The sequence below is a fragment of the Corythoichthys intestinalis genome, chromosome 1 (assembly GCF_030265065.1).
Source record: "Corythoichthys intestinalis isolate RoL2023-P3 chromosome 1, ASM3026506v1, whole genome shotgun sequence".
Lineage (NCBI taxonomy): Eukaryota > Metazoa > Chordata > Actinopteri > Syngnathiformes > Syngnathidae > Corythoichthys > Corythoichthys intestinalis.
In genome coordinates this window covers 13,671,357-13,690,580 of record NC_080395.1, presented here as the reverse complement: position 1 = coordinate 13,690,580, position 19,224 = coordinate 13,671,357, and the positions used below count along the sequence as shown (strand labels likewise).

General features: G+C 39.5%; 1 protein-coding gene across 1 annotated transcript; it reads left to right on the top strand.

The window, feature by feature from the left end:
• Nucleotides 1-376: 376 nt before the first annotated feature.
• Nucleotides 377-18,740, top strand: LOC130912686 (RB-associated KRAB zinc finger protein-like). Its single transcript, XM_057830762.1, has 3 exons — nt 377-539; nt 5,760-6,006; nt 15,740-18,740. The coding sequence occupies exons 2-3, from the start codon at nt 5,814-5,816 to the stop codon at nt 16,510-16,512; spliced, it is 966 nt and encodes a 321-aa protein (XP_057686745.1). The 5' UTR covers nt 377-539; nt 5,760-5,813; the 3' UTR covers nt 16,513-18,740.
• Nucleotides 18,741-19,224: the final 484 nt, after the last annotated feature.

Below are 19,224 nucleotides of genomic sequence, written 5' to 3'. Positions count from 1 at the left end.
TCTTGGGGACACCAGCGTGGGGCTCTCTGGAACATTTGTCCTGGCCGGCCAGTTTTCACTTAATCTTTCCTTAACAAATGTATTTATCATAAGTGATCATTGCTTTCTTTTTGTTCCTGAATTGTGTCTTATGTTCATTAAGAGGATAAAAGAACATGTAAAAGAGAAAACTGACTTTTTCCCCCTCTTCTTAATACTTGTTGAAAGTTGTGGAAACTGTTTTACTTTGGGACATAACCTATTTGTATTTGTATTCATTTTTAAATTAGTTTTTATTACAATTGTGTTTATATTCTAAAAATATTTTAAATACAAAAATGTTTAACATATGTAATGAGTATTTTTAGAGCTCAGTTTAAGTAGTGATGGTCGCCCTCTACGTTCCAAACGTTTCAGCACATTTCACTGAAGTTCCTGCGCCTGAACGTTTATACTTCCGGTTCACGTCACGAAAGCTCTTTGAAGCCGCGAAAGAGTTGCTGTTTTTTTCGTGTACCCTTCTTCTAACCAAACGCGTTCCTTCAAAGCATCATCATCGGGTAAGTACCGAAGTAAGCATTAAATGGACTCAAATGTCCCAATTTAAAGCTTAGTGGAAGTTGTTTGGCTTGAGGATTACGCCTCCCAGGTCCCGGTCTCATTTAGCTTAGCCTAAGTTTAGCTTAGCTCGCTTGCCAAGACTCGAGAACTCATTTCATTGGTCTCATTAAAGTTTTTACACGGTGACGCTGGCAGAATACGACACCTTAAATGTTTGCTTTTACATCGTTCCGTCTTGGTTCCATATCCATTCGAAGAATGTCGCAATCCCGCGTAAAAATTATGTAGTAGTCATGCCAGGCCTTAGAGGGCAGTGCAGTTTTACAAGGCGAGAGCCAACGATGTACTTCCTTGACAACAACCTCCTCAGCCCGGAAGACCCCCCCCCCCCCCCCAAACTTTATTCCTAATAAATAAACGAACATGGGGTAAACTATTCACATACAGTTAGCAAAATTACGCACACAAAAGAGAAATAATAGGGTCGGTGTTATTTTTCAACGCAAGCTGGACTATTGCAAAGTCTCTTGTCCTTATAGCCTTAGTGTTCAAAGATGATTCATCCAAGTAGAAAAAACATTTTTCCAAAAATATGAAAATTTGGTCTTAGATTTACATATTTTGCACAATGAATGTGAAATTTTGCCAAATTAAAATTTATAACATATCTTTTATCTATTTCTAGTTCTTTGAGGTTGGACCGGCCAAACAAAAATATGTCTAAAAACTAGTTTCAATGAGGGCTCAACCTTGGAATAATTGTACAGGTTAGTCCAAAAAATGTGAGCGTTAGTACACTGCAAATAAATCTTTAGAGAACAGCAAGGAAAGCCTGACATCTCTACTCGGGATGTTACAGTCGTTGTTCATTTTTCCACTCACCCTAGGAAAATAACGAATAGAAACATGGTGTGGTGCAGCGTATATTTCCTTTTAAGAGGAAACCCCAATCAGGGTGGCGTGTGCATAACAGTGGCCGTGACAGTTAGAATCTCTCAGGGCAGCCGTTTCGTGAGTCTCGCTCTCCTGGAAGTCGAGAAAAATTTTGACAGGCGAAAAAGTCATGAAACTGAAACTGAACCCCATGTCTCTGTGACTTGGGGAACTACACAGTTAACTTTTGTTGTTTAATTTTCCCCTACGCGTTATTTATATACTTCAAGTCGCTCGGCATTGAGTTGGGAGCCCTGCTGCTGGCTGAGCGGAGGCTTAACTCGCGAGATGAGCCCATCTCATGTCCCATCTCTGTGCAATCCACGACGAGAGGACCACCAATGGGCACTAAATTGAAGCATATTATTGCGATGAACGTTTGAAAGTCCAATATAAATGTGTGAATCCACCATCAGCTCATAACAGCTCGTTCATGTCAAGCGAGCCGGCTGGTTCCACAATTAAAATTATGGGTTGGCAAAGTGCCAGATGCACTCATCAAAAGAGCCTTATATGGCTCACGAGACATAGGTTCCCAAGTATATTGTGGGCACCTCTCTGTACCTCACGATAAGTTACGATATGCGATACAAGGCTCACCATAATGATGATCTCACGATATGGCGATACAACAGTTATCGATTCCTGGGTCCAGAAATTATGCTAGGATATTCGACAAAACGACTAATAAATTGAAAAACAAGTTTTTAGTCATCCTTCTGCTGTGAATTGGAATTAGTTTAACACTAGTAGACGTCCAATTCATTTTAACTGATAGTGTGGCAACGAGAGCTGAAACGAATACTCGAGCAACTCGAGTAACTCGAGTTTAAAAACTGAGCCGAGTAATTTTATTCACCTCGAGGAATCGTTTAATTTTGCCAGCTCTAAGCATCACGTTTTGCCCAGACTACTTTTAATGCGAGACAACGCGCTGACGTCACGTGCGTAGAGGAAGAAGCAACGGGGGGGGGGGAACCTTACTGCAGCTGACAGCCGCTATAAACTACACCGACGTTCCTAAAAAGTACACCCGCATGATGCTAGTGTGGTAACAGGTAGTGTCCGATGCGTCTCATAGATATCGCATGCATTTAGAACTAGATGCGAAATGACAGACTCAACCGTGTCTGGGCAGCGTTAGTAAACAGCCGCCATCTTTAAGCAGTAGACTTCTCAGCGCAAAAAAATATAACGTTACTGTCACTCGCTCACGTAACGTTAGCCCTCCGGAGGGCTAGGTTTCTATTGATTATGACCACTGTCAATGCGTGGCTAAGGTGTCTTACATACAGGCTTTATTTAATCTGTAAAAACAGCACTGTAGAGAGATGAGGGTGTAAAATTAAAACATAATAAAGCTGTCAGTTTTAGCTCAGTAGTCATTGCTGAATAAAACACCAAGTAGCACTGGTTTCTAATGTGCTCCAGTACAGCAGGTTTTGAACACTGCAAAAACTCAAAATCCTATCAGTACTTACAGTTTAGACTAACTTAAAACTTAACTAGAACTTAAAAATAGCTTGACACAAATGGAAATTCAATTGAAACAGGTGGGAAAAACACGTAGCTTTCAAGTGAAGTGTGTTATCAAGCGTAATTACATTTTTAGGTAAGAAATATGTTTTTGTTTTTTTTAAAAGATCTAGAAGTTGTTTGAGTGAAAGCAGTGATTTTTTTTCTAGTCACATCTGAGATGCAATTGTTGGCTGATTTCAACAATGTACATCGAAAATAAAGACATTGATTGATTGAAAATGGTTCTATATTGGATTAAATGTCTTTTTTTCGCATGTATATTTAAAATTGCTCTTTACCTAAAAAAATGTTTTATCCAATTACTCGATAGAATTTTCAGTCGATTACTAAAATATTCGATAGCTGCAGCCCTAGTGGCAACGAATGAACATTTGTTCATTTGCAGCCATCTCTTCCCCTTCAAATGGTTTGTACGTCTATGGCTGTGAGTGACAGCCAATGCCAGGCAATGAGTTAATTTTGGGGCATTTCACGTCACTTCCCATTGATTTTTGGTCACTTCCTTTTGGGGCATGGGTCACTTCCTGTTGATTTTGGGACTTTTGCAGGTCACTTCCTGTTTTGTGTGACTTAAAAGGAAGTGACTCAAAAATGTCCCCAAGTGGTGTAGGAAATGACTCAAAATCAACAGGAAGTAACCTATAAATGTCCTGAAATGAACAGAAAGTACCTGTAAATGCCCACAAAAGACTGTGAATGCTCTGATTTCAGTGCCATTGACAGCGCAAGACATCCAATCGAGTCAAAATGAATCTGACGTTTAGTACGTAGATACTATTCTAATGGAAGATTTTGGTGGCAACGGTTCCGTTTATTATTATTTTTAACCAGTGAGAGCTTTACAAAGAGATATATCGATTCTTGGTGGGGCTACAAAGTTTCGCAGTATGTTCCATCACTAGTGGCATTGAGTAAATTCCAAGTTTGTGGCTGGCTGAAGATGAGCATTTTGATGATGCAATTGGTCCGCAAAAGCACTTTTTAATTGCTGCATAAGTTATTGAAGTATGGTATTGTTATCGAAATACATTTACAATGAAAACTTTATCATAGGCCTGTCGCGATAACAAATTTTAGTGTGCGATAATTATTCTCATAATTCATTGCGATATGCGATATTATTGCACCCCCCAATTTTTTTTTAACCAATTTACAATAACACAGTGCAAATACAGTATATATTAATAGATCAAGTACACCCATTTAAACACGATAAATATTTACTCTTAAATTCAAATATAGTTTTTAAGAAATCACAACTAAAAACAATAGACCCTGCCTCTTAAGTAAAAAACAACAATATTGATACCGCACAGAAACTCAGAATAAATAAAATGTGTTTAAAAAAAAAAAATTGCACTTAATAACTTAAGCATTTAGGAAAATGAAAACTTTTCCCGTCATAGCTTCTGCAATGGTGTTCCATAGGGATGCAACGATACAGTTAAGTCATGGTTCGGTACGAATTTTGATACGGGGGACACGATTTTCGATCCGATTCAATACATTTAATGCTCTGTAAAAAAAAAAAAAAAAAAATAACAATTGTATTTTTTGCTTCTTCTTTTTTTTTTCTGCTAACGAGCAAAAATTAAATTGCCATCATATAAACATGAATTTTAGTGGATAATATTTACGTGCTTACTTCTTACTGATATGAGAAAAAAATTGTATAAAAGTGCTGAGAACAATCTTTACTCTTTGTAAAGTGAGGCAGGGCGCACCGTTGATTGCTACAGCTCTCTTAGCAGCTAGGTTTACTACATGAGCAAGACATCCTATTTATGGTCCGAATCCATCTGTGTCACGTACTGAATTAACAATATTTGCAACATTATCTATAGTCACTGGTATGGATTGATTTGGCCTTCTTAACCTCATGTGACAAATGACAGTTTAGAATTCATCGATGAAGTATATGGACTACATGTCCCATAATCACTCTGGGCTCACGTAGCCAATGGCATGGGACGTAGCACATCTAGTTTGCCTTTTCATGATATCTAGTGTGTGCGCGCAACCGCGCATTAAAAAAGTTAGCAAGCGCCGCTGAATTCACGTCTGCTCATTACTACACAACACCAGCATATGACGGCTTTCATAAACAGGACGAGTTTGAAGCACAGCTCTCTTAATTTCATTCAGCTGTTCTTTGTCAAAGTGAGGTTATTCGTTGCAGCCAAGTCGGTAACAATGTTTAGGCAGACTTCGTTGTAAATATCCAGCGTTGTGCCGAAAAATAGCCGCCCCGCGTGAAATGTCACTCCTGACGGGAGCGCCCACACGTCAACAACACCGGCGCGCCATAGTTGGTCCACAGTCACTCCTGAGCACTGACGCGACCGGTAAACGTTGAACAATAGGATATAATGGGAACGATTGGCTCCGGCGCTAGTTTTTGCCGGACCTGGAACGAAGATGCATTTTGCGCAGTTGGTAACGAACTTTTAACAGCACATCTGCAGCACGCGCGCACGCACGTGCACGTGAGGCGATAAATCGCAGCGGAAAAATTACCGCCTTCATTTTTATATATCGCGCGATAAATGGAATTATTGCATATTGCGACAGGCTTACTTTATCATAAATATATATTTCATTGAAATAGGTTGTTTAACTGAATTAATCACCTCAAATTTGAAGTGAGAGGGTCACCCTCACTTGAAATGGATGGACATCTACACAAGATAAACTAATGAATATGAATATGAAAATCAAGTAATTTTTTTCCATCCTGTGTGCCGCAGATGTCACTGTAGAAAATCTTCACACTGTGAAGCACAACCCCCCACTCGCTAAAGATGTCTGAGATGCTGTACAACAAACAGGAGACAGAGCCAGAGACCCCCAGCATTAAAGAAGAAGAACAGGAAGATGAAATCACATTTCCATTAACTGTCATCGTGAAGAGCGAAGAAGATGAAGATCCAAGCGAAGAGAGTGGAGCAGCGAAACCTTCAAGCGACAGCTTGTTTCAACGCCTGGCAACAAAAGGTGAGGGACTATCGCAACCGGACGACCTTTTAGCGCCGCTCTCAGACAGCGACAATGTAAAATCACACTCTTCTGACTTTAACACTGATGGGTAGGATGTAGACTTTGATGAAAAGTCTTCAGAATATTTAAACAAATCATAATCGAAAAGCGACACAAAAGAATCTGCGGGTGGGAAACCTTTTACCTGCACTATTTGTGAGAAATTATTCACTATCATGGAAAATTTAATCATACACACTAGAACACACACTGGAGAAATGCCTTTTCGCTTCTCATTTAGTGGTAAAAGATTTACCGAGAAGGTAAATTTAAACCAACACACAAGAACACAGACTAAAGAAAAGCGATTTGTCTACACACGATGTGGTAAAAGATTCACCAAGAAGTGAGATTTTAACCAACACACAAGAACACACACTGGAGAGAAGTCTTTCGCCTGCTCACTTTGCGGTAAAAGATTTAGTCTGAATCCAAATTTAACAACACACACACACGAGTACACACACTGGAGGAAAGCATTTTGGCTGCTGAGCATGTGAGAAAAGATTCACTACTAAGGCAAGTTTAAAAATACATACAAGAACGCACACTTGGAAAAAACCTTTCAATTGCAGTGTGTGACAAAATATTCCTTCATTTACTTAACTACTTTTCTTTATTTGACTTCTGAACGTTTGTTATTTGAAATACTATAATGCTGCCCTTTGTTATTGTTTGTTCAATTTCCAAACTTTAGCTGAATAGTTTCAGGGAAGATGTCTTTATTTGACCTGTAGGTTGGAATATTTTGCAATCTGCTTCATTATCGAATAACTACACCTTTTAATTACTATTTTATACTATACTATTTTATATTTTTGTTCATTACAGACTGACTTTTTTACGTCTTATATTCAGAACAAGGCATGTGCCGGTATGGTATTCTGACAGTTTGATAACCTTAAGCCAAAATATCACATTTTCACGGTATTACGGTTTTGCAATAACAGCTCTAAAATGTGTTACTTTGACACATCTGGGTTAACCCTTTAACACCTAAGTCTATTTTGGCCGAATTTGCATGCCTTTGATGTTGCCTTTATATTTCAAAGAAAAAATTGTTCACAATTGCCAAGTTGGGTCCCTTTTTATAGGACACCTTGAACTTCATCTCCAAACTGTTGTTTTCTTCACTGACCAATTATAATTCACATTTTGGACCCAAAAAGACAAAAAAAATCCCAAAATCTTTTTTCAAAATTTGTAATGTTGATGTCCCATTGACAACCAAATATGCTCGACCAACCGTTTTGAAGCTTGATAATATTTATTCAACTTGTTAGGATAAACATTCAATAGAAAAAAATAAGATTGAATAGTTTTATGTTTGACAATTCAACACAAACAGCAGGTGTGGTCATAGGCGTTTTTGGCCTTTACACATACTATGGTCAAAACAGGTTATATACAGTGCAAAATAGTGAGAGAAAAAATCATACAGTGGGGAGAACAAGTATTTGATACACTGCCAATGGTTGGCAGTGTATCAAATACTTGTTCTCCCCACTGTATATATCATCTAACACAAAAAGGGTTTGGAGGATATCTCTTTGTGAAGTTAGGTATTGTACCCATCACCTTATCAAAAGTATATATGTACATGCAATCAAGCTTCTCAAACACACATCTAGATAAAATTGAAAAGATTATAGTGAAGAAAAATATATATATAACATTGAAAAAAAGTATTTTCAAAAATATTGACAGGTAGTTCAGTTCAAAATTTTCTGGCATGCGAGCCAATAGTTTTTTTTTTTTTTTTTTTTTTTTTGTGCGCACTCAATAAAGCTTCTTGAATAGGTCACGGAATTGCGTCACACACAACGTCACACAGCCAACTCTTTCGCCGTTTACGCGCTGCTGTCACTTCTACTCGCCGAGACGCCGATTCATCCGAGGAAAACAACGACAAATACGGCTCATCTTCTTCCTAGAGTTGATAAAATAATGCATTAGCTTGCGCCAAATTTAGTTTTAGATTCATTCTGCACATTTCAAAGTCGCTCGCTCAATCCAACCGGCCGTTGCTTGCTTCGCATGCCTCCCTTTCCTTAGTTGGTGCCTCGATCGGCAATTTATTAAAAATGTTGACATTCGGTTCGTCCTTCTTGTCATCACAACGGCTTTAGGGATATGTAGTCTTTTGTGCTGCTTTCGGTTTTGAAAAAGGACAAGAAATGATGGAAATATGGAGATAGACACATGGTCCATGCAGCGTTTTAATGCATATTGATGAGTGCAATAAAACTATAAATCTCAAATGACATTATCTCCCGTTTTACTTGGTTGATTGACTTCAAATAAAAACTTGTGTGGACATCAACTTCCGCACTTTCAAATGAGACCAACCAGCGACACGTGGGTGACGTAATTACTGCGTGACGAAGCTTCAAAGACGTTATGTGTAAACGCGTCGCTGCCGACACGTTCGGTGTTAAAGGGTTAAAAAAAATCCATTGAGCAGGATTTTTATTTTTCAAAACATAAACTCAGCAAATTGGAACATAAGTATAATGTTAAGTGAAACAAATATTCTAAATGAAATAAATGCAGTCCTTAGGTGAGCCTAAAACCACGGCCAGAGCTCAACAATATTACCATCAGAACAAAAATAAATGAATTATTTTCCATAAAAAGCACGCATGACTTGTATCATGTTTACATTATACACACTCTTTCTCAACACAGACAGTTGCCCGAGAGATAAAATCGCCACGTTTTACCACAGCTAGACACACTAAACAAACACGCCGGAGTTAACTCTCCTAGCTGGTGGGAAAATCTCATGACAGTGTTTTCTAACCTTTAATTTTGTATAAATACAAAATCATATTGGAGGTATGGACACCCGGACAACTTCACAGACATTTTGGTCTCAGGAGGAGAAGGCAGTGAGTCGCTAACATGTATATAGTGGGAATGGGGTAGGCCTGAACGATATTGGAAAAAACTATTGCTGCAATTTTTTGGGGGGTTGCAATATATTGCGATATTTAAAAAAAAAATTAAAAAAAAAAATTATATATATATATATATATATATATTTTTTTTTTTTTTTAAGCATTGGTAAGAGATACAAATACATATATTAGACATGTTTTTTCACTTTTTCCCCCCTAAGTATGCTTTAAAAAATGTATATGGCTAACTTTAAAAAATGATTCACTCGCATATTTTAAATTTTTAAACAAATTACGTCACAATGAAAAAAATGGCGTCTGTAAAAAAAGTCACGGATATCTACCTCATAACTTTCGCTAAATTGTATTTTTTTGTTACTGTCGCATTTTCCCTGCTATGTTAGATGATAAATAACTTATCCGAAAAAGAAAAATTGGGGGGAAAAAAACGTTTAAAAGGGTAAATATATGAAAAAGAAAATCTCGACCACTCCTTGATGTCTGCGATTTCTGCATTGCGACCCCTGTTATATTACCATGTTTCACCCATAAAATAAAATAATCCAGCTGCGGCCAGTCACAGCTGTGTCTTGACACTCAGTGATACATGCGACATGGATTTTTTGGATCGAAACAAGATAAGTACGCGATAATATCTCGTTAAAGTCATGGCGTCTGTAATTCTGCTCTCGCATGCTCTCACCTCCAGCTAGGGTTTTGCTGTTTAAAAAACTTTTCTTTTTTTAAAAAAAAATGCCCTCCTGTTAAAATGTTTTCTTTCCCCAGAAAGTTGAGATTTTAAGCTTTCCAATCATGTACCACACGTGCAGATCACCGAATCATTTTTAAACAAGAATAATGTACTGTAGTAGAAAAATGCTTTGCTTTATTTAATGCTTCTGTTTATCTACCTTGGCTGCAGAATCACTTCTAGTGTTTATTTCCAAGACACAACGCAACAAGTGTACAAAGCATACCCATTCGTCAGAACACCGGCTGTCACGAACGTTTCCACACACACACATTCTTTCCAGCGCACGCTTCCTTCATGCAACACGTGCTTAACAAGTTAAACAATGATTGAAAGATGCGGTGTGTTTGAAGTCCGCCTCTGTGCCAAGATCAAACACAACCATCGTTAACTTTAATAAGCAAGTGCGCAGAGGAACAAAGACCTAGGAGAGGGAGGGAGGGAGGGAGTGTGAGTGTCACTAAAGCGATCAGCTCGGGACAGAGAAAGCATGAAGCAACATACATTTGTGAATTAAAAAAAAAAAACTATCGCACGTCCTTGCGATGGGAGTATTGCACATGCGCACATTGCGATGGCGATGTTTAAACGATATATCGTTCAGGCCTAGAATGGGGTGCTGCTGACCTCGACTCTGGATGTTGTGAGTCAGGTGGGCGAATACTTTGAAAACCTCCTCAACTCCACCAACACAGATTCTCCTGAGCCAGCAGAGCCCAGGGACTGTGAGGTGGTTTCTCCTATCTCTGGAGCTGAAGTCAGCGAAGTGGTTGAAAAAGTACTTGGTGGCAAGAGATCTGCCCAGAAATTCTAAAGGTTCTGGATGTTGTAAGGGTGGTCTTGGTTGACATGCCTCTGCAACATCACGTAGACATCAGGGACAGTGCCTCTGGATTGGCAGACCGGAGTGGTGGTTGCACCTTTTAAAAAGGGGGCTCAGAGGGTGTCTTCTAGTAATGGGTGGATCACACTTCTTAGTCTCCCTGGGAAGGTCTATTTAGGGGTACTGCAGAGGTGGGACCGTCGGGAAGTCGAATCTTGGAGTCACGAGAGGCAGGGTGGATTTCATTCTGGCCACAGAACAGCGGATCAGCTCTATACCCTCAGCAGGGTTCTTGGAGGGCCATGGAAGTTCCCCCGACCAGTCTACATGTGTTTTCTGGACTTGGAGAAGACATTCGACCGTGTCCCCCGGGGAGTCCTGTGAAGGGTCTCTGCGAGTATGGTGTATCAGAACCCATGATATGGGGACTCCGGTGTCAGAGTTATTCTGTGTAGCCGGCAGTAAGTCGGATCAGTTTTCCAGTGAGGGTTTGACTCTGCTAAGTAGACATGTGCCGATCACCTGTTTCAAGTTATACTGTGGTTTGAAAATGCCACTGTTTCAAAACAGCAAAAATTTTCCGTCATATCGTCCCAACGGTTTTAGCTACCGTAATTTCCCGAATATAACGCGCACTTTTTTTCCCAAAATTTACTCGTAAAATCATGGGTGCGCGTTAAGCCTGAACGATATATCGTTTAAACATCGCCATCGCGATGTGCGTGTGTGCGCAATAGTCCCATCGCAAGCACGTGCGATAGTTTTTCTCTTTTTTGATCCACATACGCCTCACTTTCTGGTCTGCGCACAGCCTCCTACCCTCCCTCTCCCAGCCTTTTGATCCTCTCAGTCACTGCGGCACAACAATGGCTTTGATCTGGCCAAAGAAGCAGACTTCACACGGGCATCTGTCAATCATCGTATAACTTGTTAAACAGTTGCAAGGAAGCCGCGCTGGAATGAATGTGTGTACTGTGGGGACGTTGGAGACATTTAAATGCCAGAAGTGATCATGAGGAGTTTGAAATTTCTACATGTCACTTCAACGGTCACAGCTAAAGTAGATAAACAGAAGCATTTAATAAAGCCAAGCATTTATCTGCTCCAGTACTTTATTCTTGTTCAAAAAAGATTTGGTTGGACAGTTATGTTTAAAACTTACCATAATTATGAAATTTGAAGTGCTTAAAAACCATTTTTTTATATACATTTTTTAAATCACTTTGGGGGGGGAGTGAGAAAAAAACGTCTTATACACGGTGACCCCAAAAAAAGTTTACACTGCCATAATACAACTTAAATGCCATGTTTATTCAGCTTAGAATTAGAATTGAATCACAAATTATACATTATTGTAAAGAACATGTACAGTACACTCTATTTTTCAATGTGTCCTCCCTTAAGTGTCACAACAGCCTCCAGGCGCCTGCGGAACGCTTCTTTATGTAGGATGCTGTCATCTTTTCCCAAGATCTAACAATGGACCTCTCCAAGGCTGCCACAGAAGTTTGTGGCTTCTTACAGGCACTGTCCTCCACAGTTGCCCATATGCTATAATCCAGGGGATTGAGATCTGGACTCTGGGGTGGCCACATATCACCTTGTCAATCAACTTTTTGGTCCGCACAGATCGGCACTTCCAGACCCAGGTTTTCGTGAGGCTGTTCCAATATCTTTCAGCTTTTTTTTAACTTTGTAGACTGGATATTCTCAGATTTGCTGCAATCTCAGTAGGTGTTAGACCGGCACGCAGCAATTCAGGTACAGCTAAAGTTTTCTTCATTTTCAGCAGAAGCACAGGAATTGTAGAGACGAGAGATTACCAGCTGCATTGAGTGACCTTAATGAATCACTTAAGCATGACAACCTATTTAGATATGTTTCAATGGCTTTTAAACAAGCAGTCAACTGAGTGTAAACTTTTTTTTGGGTCAACCTGTATGTATCTCTTTCCAATGCTAAATCTGAATAAATACATTGGGCACAAAAAAACACACACACAAAAAAAAACTAAAATGGGGGGGTGGGCTACTTCGCGGTTTTTCACTTATCGCGGCGGGTTCTGGTCCCCATTAACCGCAAAAAACAAGGGATGACTGTACACTGTGGTGATCTAAAGTCTTTCCAAACAGCTATTTGAGTCATCTTGTGAAAATATCTTGGAAAAAAAATATATAATTTTTTTTAATATCGCAATATAATATCGCAATATATCGCAAACCCCAAAAAAATCGCAGCAATAGTTTTCCCCAATATCGTTCAGGCCTAGTGCGCGTTATTCACAGGTACAGGGACAGATACAGAAAAAATTCATCATGATTCATGCTCTATTGTAAGCAAGGACCAGCACTATATTACCTAATCTGATCGACAGAGATATAATAATCAAGTTTCATGTGGTAAATAATTGTTTTCATAATATTTTTCACATCTAATAACATTTTTTTTTAAATTGTACTATTCATTTAATATTTACCGGTCCATTTTTCTTATCGTTGTAACATGCCGGCACCTGGCAATGTTGTCTTGAAGAGAACGTATACCGCGATCCGTTTCATATAAATGTTGACCGTGTGGCGAGCTAGGACAGGAATCTGAGGAAGAGTGTCGAACCACTGAGCCAAGCCTCGTTGTTTTTACATTGAAACAGACAAAGTAACAACGTACGTCTTGCACGCAAATCGCGGGACATTTGTTTACTTCCGGCTGTTCCCTTAACTAAACTCTTCCCCCCGGGAACTACACAACTTGCCAACATAAGTTCCGCTGGTGAATTCTGTTAAAACTCGCTACAACTCCTTACTTTGTGAAAATTATTATCGTATACTGTGAGCAATTTTACCATTGAAATTTATTATTCTATTTCTTTTTTCTTTAATTGACAAAAGGATTAAAAAATGCTGTAGCCGCTTATTTTATAAAAGTTCAAGACACGAGAGTCATATTTATTGGTGCTAAAATTAGGGTGCGCTTTATACACGGGTACAAGAATTTTCCCTTGATTTTACAGGCAAAGTTGGGGTGCGTGTTGTACACGGGTGCGCCTTATATTCGGGAAATTACGGTATTTCTTGATGGAAAAATGCTGGGAGAAATCCCTTGCTTTCAGCGACAAGGCTCAACCCTCCCCCGCCAGTTGTTGCTCAGTGTCGGTGAGTCAGCTGTGCTACACGATGACTGGAGGAGGTGGAACTCCTGAACTTTTTCCCACCGTCGAAAAAACGAAATCGCTACAGAAGAGTTACACATGGCCTCAGCTTAGAGCAGTGCTTCTCAATTGTTTTCTGTCACGCCCCCCCAAGGAAGACGTAAATGTTTCGCGCCCCCCCAAATTCTGCCGCCACTGTAAATAGTATCATTTGTCTACAATATTGCTATTATAAGTACGTCTCTGCCTCACATTGTATCCTTTTTTTCCTATTAGAGAAAATAACAGAGATAAACTTATAAAGTATAACTTTATTAACATTGTTTTGTTTGTAACAGAAAAGACTTAACGCCCATCAATTTGCCTGAATTAAAAAAAAAATTCACATCCAAACTAAAAAATACACTCAAGGTACATTTTTGACCATTTGATACAGAAAAATAAAATGTAATAAAATCAGTAAATAATAACAAATTAAAATTGATTAGAAACATTCACTCATGAGGACAATGTGCCAAAAAATTTGACCGAAAAAAATCTGAATAAAAGAAGAAGAAAAAGTGTCCTTGGACAGGACAGTTTTTATTTTTGCTGCTCACAGTATTTACCTCCTTTGCAATGGTGTGGAGTTAATTTGCAATGAGCATGCTAACAATGCTCACTGGCTTACTGATATAACACTGACAAAGCAGGACGATTGTTGGCAATATTCGGCACGTTTTCACTGAAAAAATCAAGCGGCTTAACAATGAGATTGGGGTCTAATGTCTTTAAGTGGCGTCTTAATTGATTTGGCTTCTGGCTGTCTGCTATAACTATTTTTAGACACAGTAAACAGTGGTCTTTCATCATCACCCACTGTATTAAAAGTCAAAGCTAAAAGGCAAACGGCACGAAAAAACCGCATTCACGGCGGCCGAGGTAGAACCGTAGGTGAGGGCGGTCGTCGTGACGATCCCAAGCCGAAAATGGCACTTCTCGGGCGGCGACGTGAGAACCGGACAAGACAGTGGGTCGCTGCGTGAGTGAGTCCGGTCGGGAAACGGCTTTCGAAAATGGCGGTGGCACACTGCTCTTCATATCTGTTGTCTGTGTGTGCTGAGTGCTCTCCTTAGTTCAAAAATACTGCGCGCACTCTGAAAATGAGAGCGCCACTGCCACCTACAGTACTGAGTGGATGTGCAAGTACACTTTATTCCAGTACGGCAAAAAATAAAATAAAAAAAAAAAAACATGTTCCCCGAGGTCACATGCGCCCCCCCCTGGCATTGCTCTGCGCCCCCCCAGGGGGGCGCGCCCCACTATTTGAGAAGTACTGGCTTAGAGGAAGAGGGCCAACCAACATGTAAAACATGTTTGCAGAGGGTGGCAAATGTCTGTGTTGAGAGAGTGTCATACACACATGCTTTTTATTGAAAATAATTCAATTATTGTTGTTCTGATGGTAATAATGTTGAGCTGTGGCTGTGGGTTTAAGCTCATCTAAAGGCTTGCATTTATTTTTAATTTTCTTTAGAATATTTTGTTATTTTTATTTTAACTTCACATTGCACTTCCAATTTGCTAAATTGTTTTGAGAAATAAAAATCCTGTTCAATGGAAAAAAGTTTTTATAACCCAGATGTCTCAAAGTAGCACATTTAGAACTGTAATTTCAATACCATGAAACCGTAATATTTTTGGCTTAAATTTATCATACCGTCAGAATCTCATTCTGGCGTACGCCTACTGCCAAGGAAGCCCTATGTTACCAGTTCTGTTCATAATTTTTATGGACAGAATATTTGTGGGCCTATGTTGACCCAAATCCAAATTGAGCTGAGCCTCACAGTTAACGACCAATTATAGGCCTGTGTTTGGATGCCTCTGATGGCAAAAGACATTCAATCCATTTGAAGTGGGAGGGTTGGCAGTGAATAAACGAAAGTTAATTCCCTGACATGCTCATCCTCGCATTTGAAATAGACGTCTACACATGATAAACTAATGTAATTTCACAGCAAAATGACGATTGGATGTCAAGCCTGGCAAGTCTTGTTATTTTCTCTTTTTCATCCTGTGTCCCGCAGACGTCACAATAGATGATCTTCACCCTGAGAAGCACGATCCCCTCCACGTTAAAAAGGGGTCTAAATCGGAGATGCCGTCCATCAAACAGGAGGCGGGGCCGGAGACCCCCTACATTAAAGAAAAACAACAGGAAGGTGAAATTACCACATTTCCATTGACTGTCATTGTAAAGAACGAAGAAGATGAAGCTCCAAGCGAAGTCGACGGAGCAGCGAAATCTTCGAGCAACAAATCCTTGACAACAAAAGGAGAGGGACGACCGCAACCGGACAGCCTCTTAGCTCAGCACTCGGACAGCGACGACCAAACATCCCACTCTTCTGACTTTAACACTGAAGACGGAAGTAACTGTGACCAAAATGCGTCGAAATCCTCAAACAAGTCGTCATTGAAAAGAAACACAAAAGAATGCGTGGATGACAAACCTTTTGCCTGTTCAGTTTGCGACAAAAGATACTACACCAAGGAAAATTTAACCATACACACAAGAGCCCACACCGGAGAGAAGCCTTTCGCCTGCTCAGTTTGCGATAAAAGTTATTCTCGGAAGAATCTGTTAACAAGACATACGTATACTCACACTGGAGAAAAGCCTTTTCCCTGTTCAGATTGTACTCAAAGTTTCATCACGAAGCTAGAATTAAACCGTCACGCAAGAAAACACAGCGGGGAGAAACCTTACGCTTGCAAAGGTTGCGGTAAAACTTTTACCTTCAAGGCAACCGAAAGACAACACTTTAGAAAACACCATATGGAGAAACCTTTTTCCTGAGCCGACGGCGGTAAAAAGAGGCACTCGCAAGGGACATTTAGATTCGCACACAATAACTGGGAAAGAGACTTTCAATTGCTATGTGTGATAAAATACAGTGGTACCTCGAGAAACGAAAGCTTTTGTACACGAAAAATTCATTTTGCGATTCATATCACAAAAAATGATTCTTCATACGAAAGATAATACGTACTGTAATAATACCCGCCCGCAACAATTCCATAATGTAACGACTTGAGTTGTCGATCTTAATATTCTAATGAGCAGAAGCGTGAAAATCATGCTCAAATGTTAAATGAACAGTATTGTTTCACGCAGTGTAGAGTACACATATTTGTATATAATGTACATGGATATTTTCTTTTATTCACATAAACACTGTGCTAAAGACTGCCCGCAAATGGGGCCATTTTGCATCTAAAATTAAAGCCAGTGTGAGTATTTTTTTTCATCTACTCGCTCATGTGCGACCAGTAAGATTGCGTCCTTTATTTTGAGGGGCTGACAAACTCCTACACGGGTAAATCGAGAAGTTCGCGATAATGTAACGAGCTGGTTTGCCACGGAAAAATACAACAGAAGAGAAAAGGACTTCTGAGCCACTTCAAGGAGAGAGCGCGAGACACACTAAACAGCCACTCCGAGAGGCTCCGCCTGCCTTGGTCACATTTACGCACATGTCCTCCTGGTCGTCTTCGGATTGTAGTTTGCGCTTCCAGGAAATATACGCGGCGCCAAACCATGTGTCTTTTTGATATTCTCCAAGTGTTGAGTGCGCAACTGCGTAACGATTGTAACATACTAAGTAACGGTGTTTGACTTTTTCGTTTTCTCGAGATTTATTTCAACCGCAACTCTGTGACTGCTTGTAAAAGCCGAGCATGACCACACACTCCCTCCAGTGTGATGCATTTGAATGCGTTCACGGAAGGAACAGTGCTCATTTTAAAATTTGTTGGGTGTTTTGGCTCTCTCTGTCAAAATGGTTCCCAACTCCTGACTTGAAACCATGACTATCTTTAGATTCAGCTTTTTAAAATTCTTTTTCATAATATATAGATTTACATATATATTTTGTCATGAATGGGACACTCCGCATCCATGTTACAGCTGGGTGTCCTACCCAAAAATTGACATGTTAACCTAATTTGTAAGCCGTATACTGGTTGATGTCAAAACTGATAGAGAATAAAATATACTGTCGATTCATAAGTTTGTAGTCTTATGCATTTATTATGAAAGTATTTATCGGTTAACAGTGGAGACTAGAGGAAAACTTGCATGTTGATTTACTGTGTGCCCCCATGAATCTTCTGCTCTCGCCCCTAAAGTTTTAAGTTGCGGGCCACAGTGCTCCGGGTAAAAAATGTTAATCTGGAGCCCTGATATCTACATATCTGTTCATTTGACATGGTCACAAGCGTTCATTGTTCTTAAAATACTGTGGTTTTCTACTTTGTGAATACCTGGGACGAGTACTGTTTTGCATACAAGGAGTCTTTCAAGGTTATGGACAGTGAGTTCACAACCCTGATGTACACAATATTTTCATTCCAGTGTTTTTTCCACTGTTTCTTATGTAGGGGCTGACACTAGCCTGCCATCTGGTGTCATGACAAATATAAACTGTATGATCTTGAAGGTCGGGGCAAATCTGCTTGAGGGCGTTTGTCAATTTTTCTTTTCTTTTTCTTCATGAAGGTACTTTTCTTAGACATATATTAGTTTCGTTATTACTCTAATTGTGTGTCATCAGTTCTTGTCCAATAAAGACCATAAAAGAACCTGAGAGAAAATGGTTGTCTCTGGCAATTCGTCACATGACTATTTCTCTTCAATAACCTGTGGCCCCATGGGTAATCTGATTGCACACAGGGTAATGGAGTTCGAACTCCGAGCACCACAACTATATTTGAAAATGAATGCACTTTATTGTCATCGTATACGATGAAATGAACATTGTGAAACAATGGAATTTTACGTGGCACTCCAGGATGAACATATGAGTGATTTAAACAAAAATGTAAACAGACAATATGCACACCATAAGGTTCAGGGATATGAAACAAAAGATTATCATTTATGTACGATGCTTTTTCAAGGAACAAACAGTGAGATGAAATGGCTTGCAAGAAATTGCGACCAAAGTCCGTCTTTTAGCACTTCGCGTTTGCAATGAGCTCGAGTGGTCATGTGACAACTGTAGAAAGTGTCTAACAAATTAGTTACACTAAAGCGCCACTAGAGGGTTGACAAAGCATTACAAATAATGTCAAGCAATCAGAAGATATGACAACAAATTAATTTGTGTTTTTAGTAGTTTTAGAACAAATTAGGCAATTTACATGTAAAATGTGATTAAAGCCACTAAGGAACAAATTCATGTCTTCTCATGAGGTACTATTGTATTCTGATTTCTGCCATGTAGACACAGTGGAAAAAAGCGTTTAAATGTCCAACTTTATTTGAGTAGTTGCAGGGAAGATGTGTGTATTGTAATATTTTGCAATCCATTCTCCATTACAGAATTACAGTGATCCATTATTTTTCGCAGTTAATGGGGAGGCCCCCCCCCCCCCCCCCCCCCCCCCCCCGATAATCAAAAATCTGCCAAGTAGAGGCGGAGCTTATTTACTTACATACATTCAACATGCGGTACATAAGGACTGTGTTTATTATAACAATAAATCAACAAGATGGCATTAACATTAT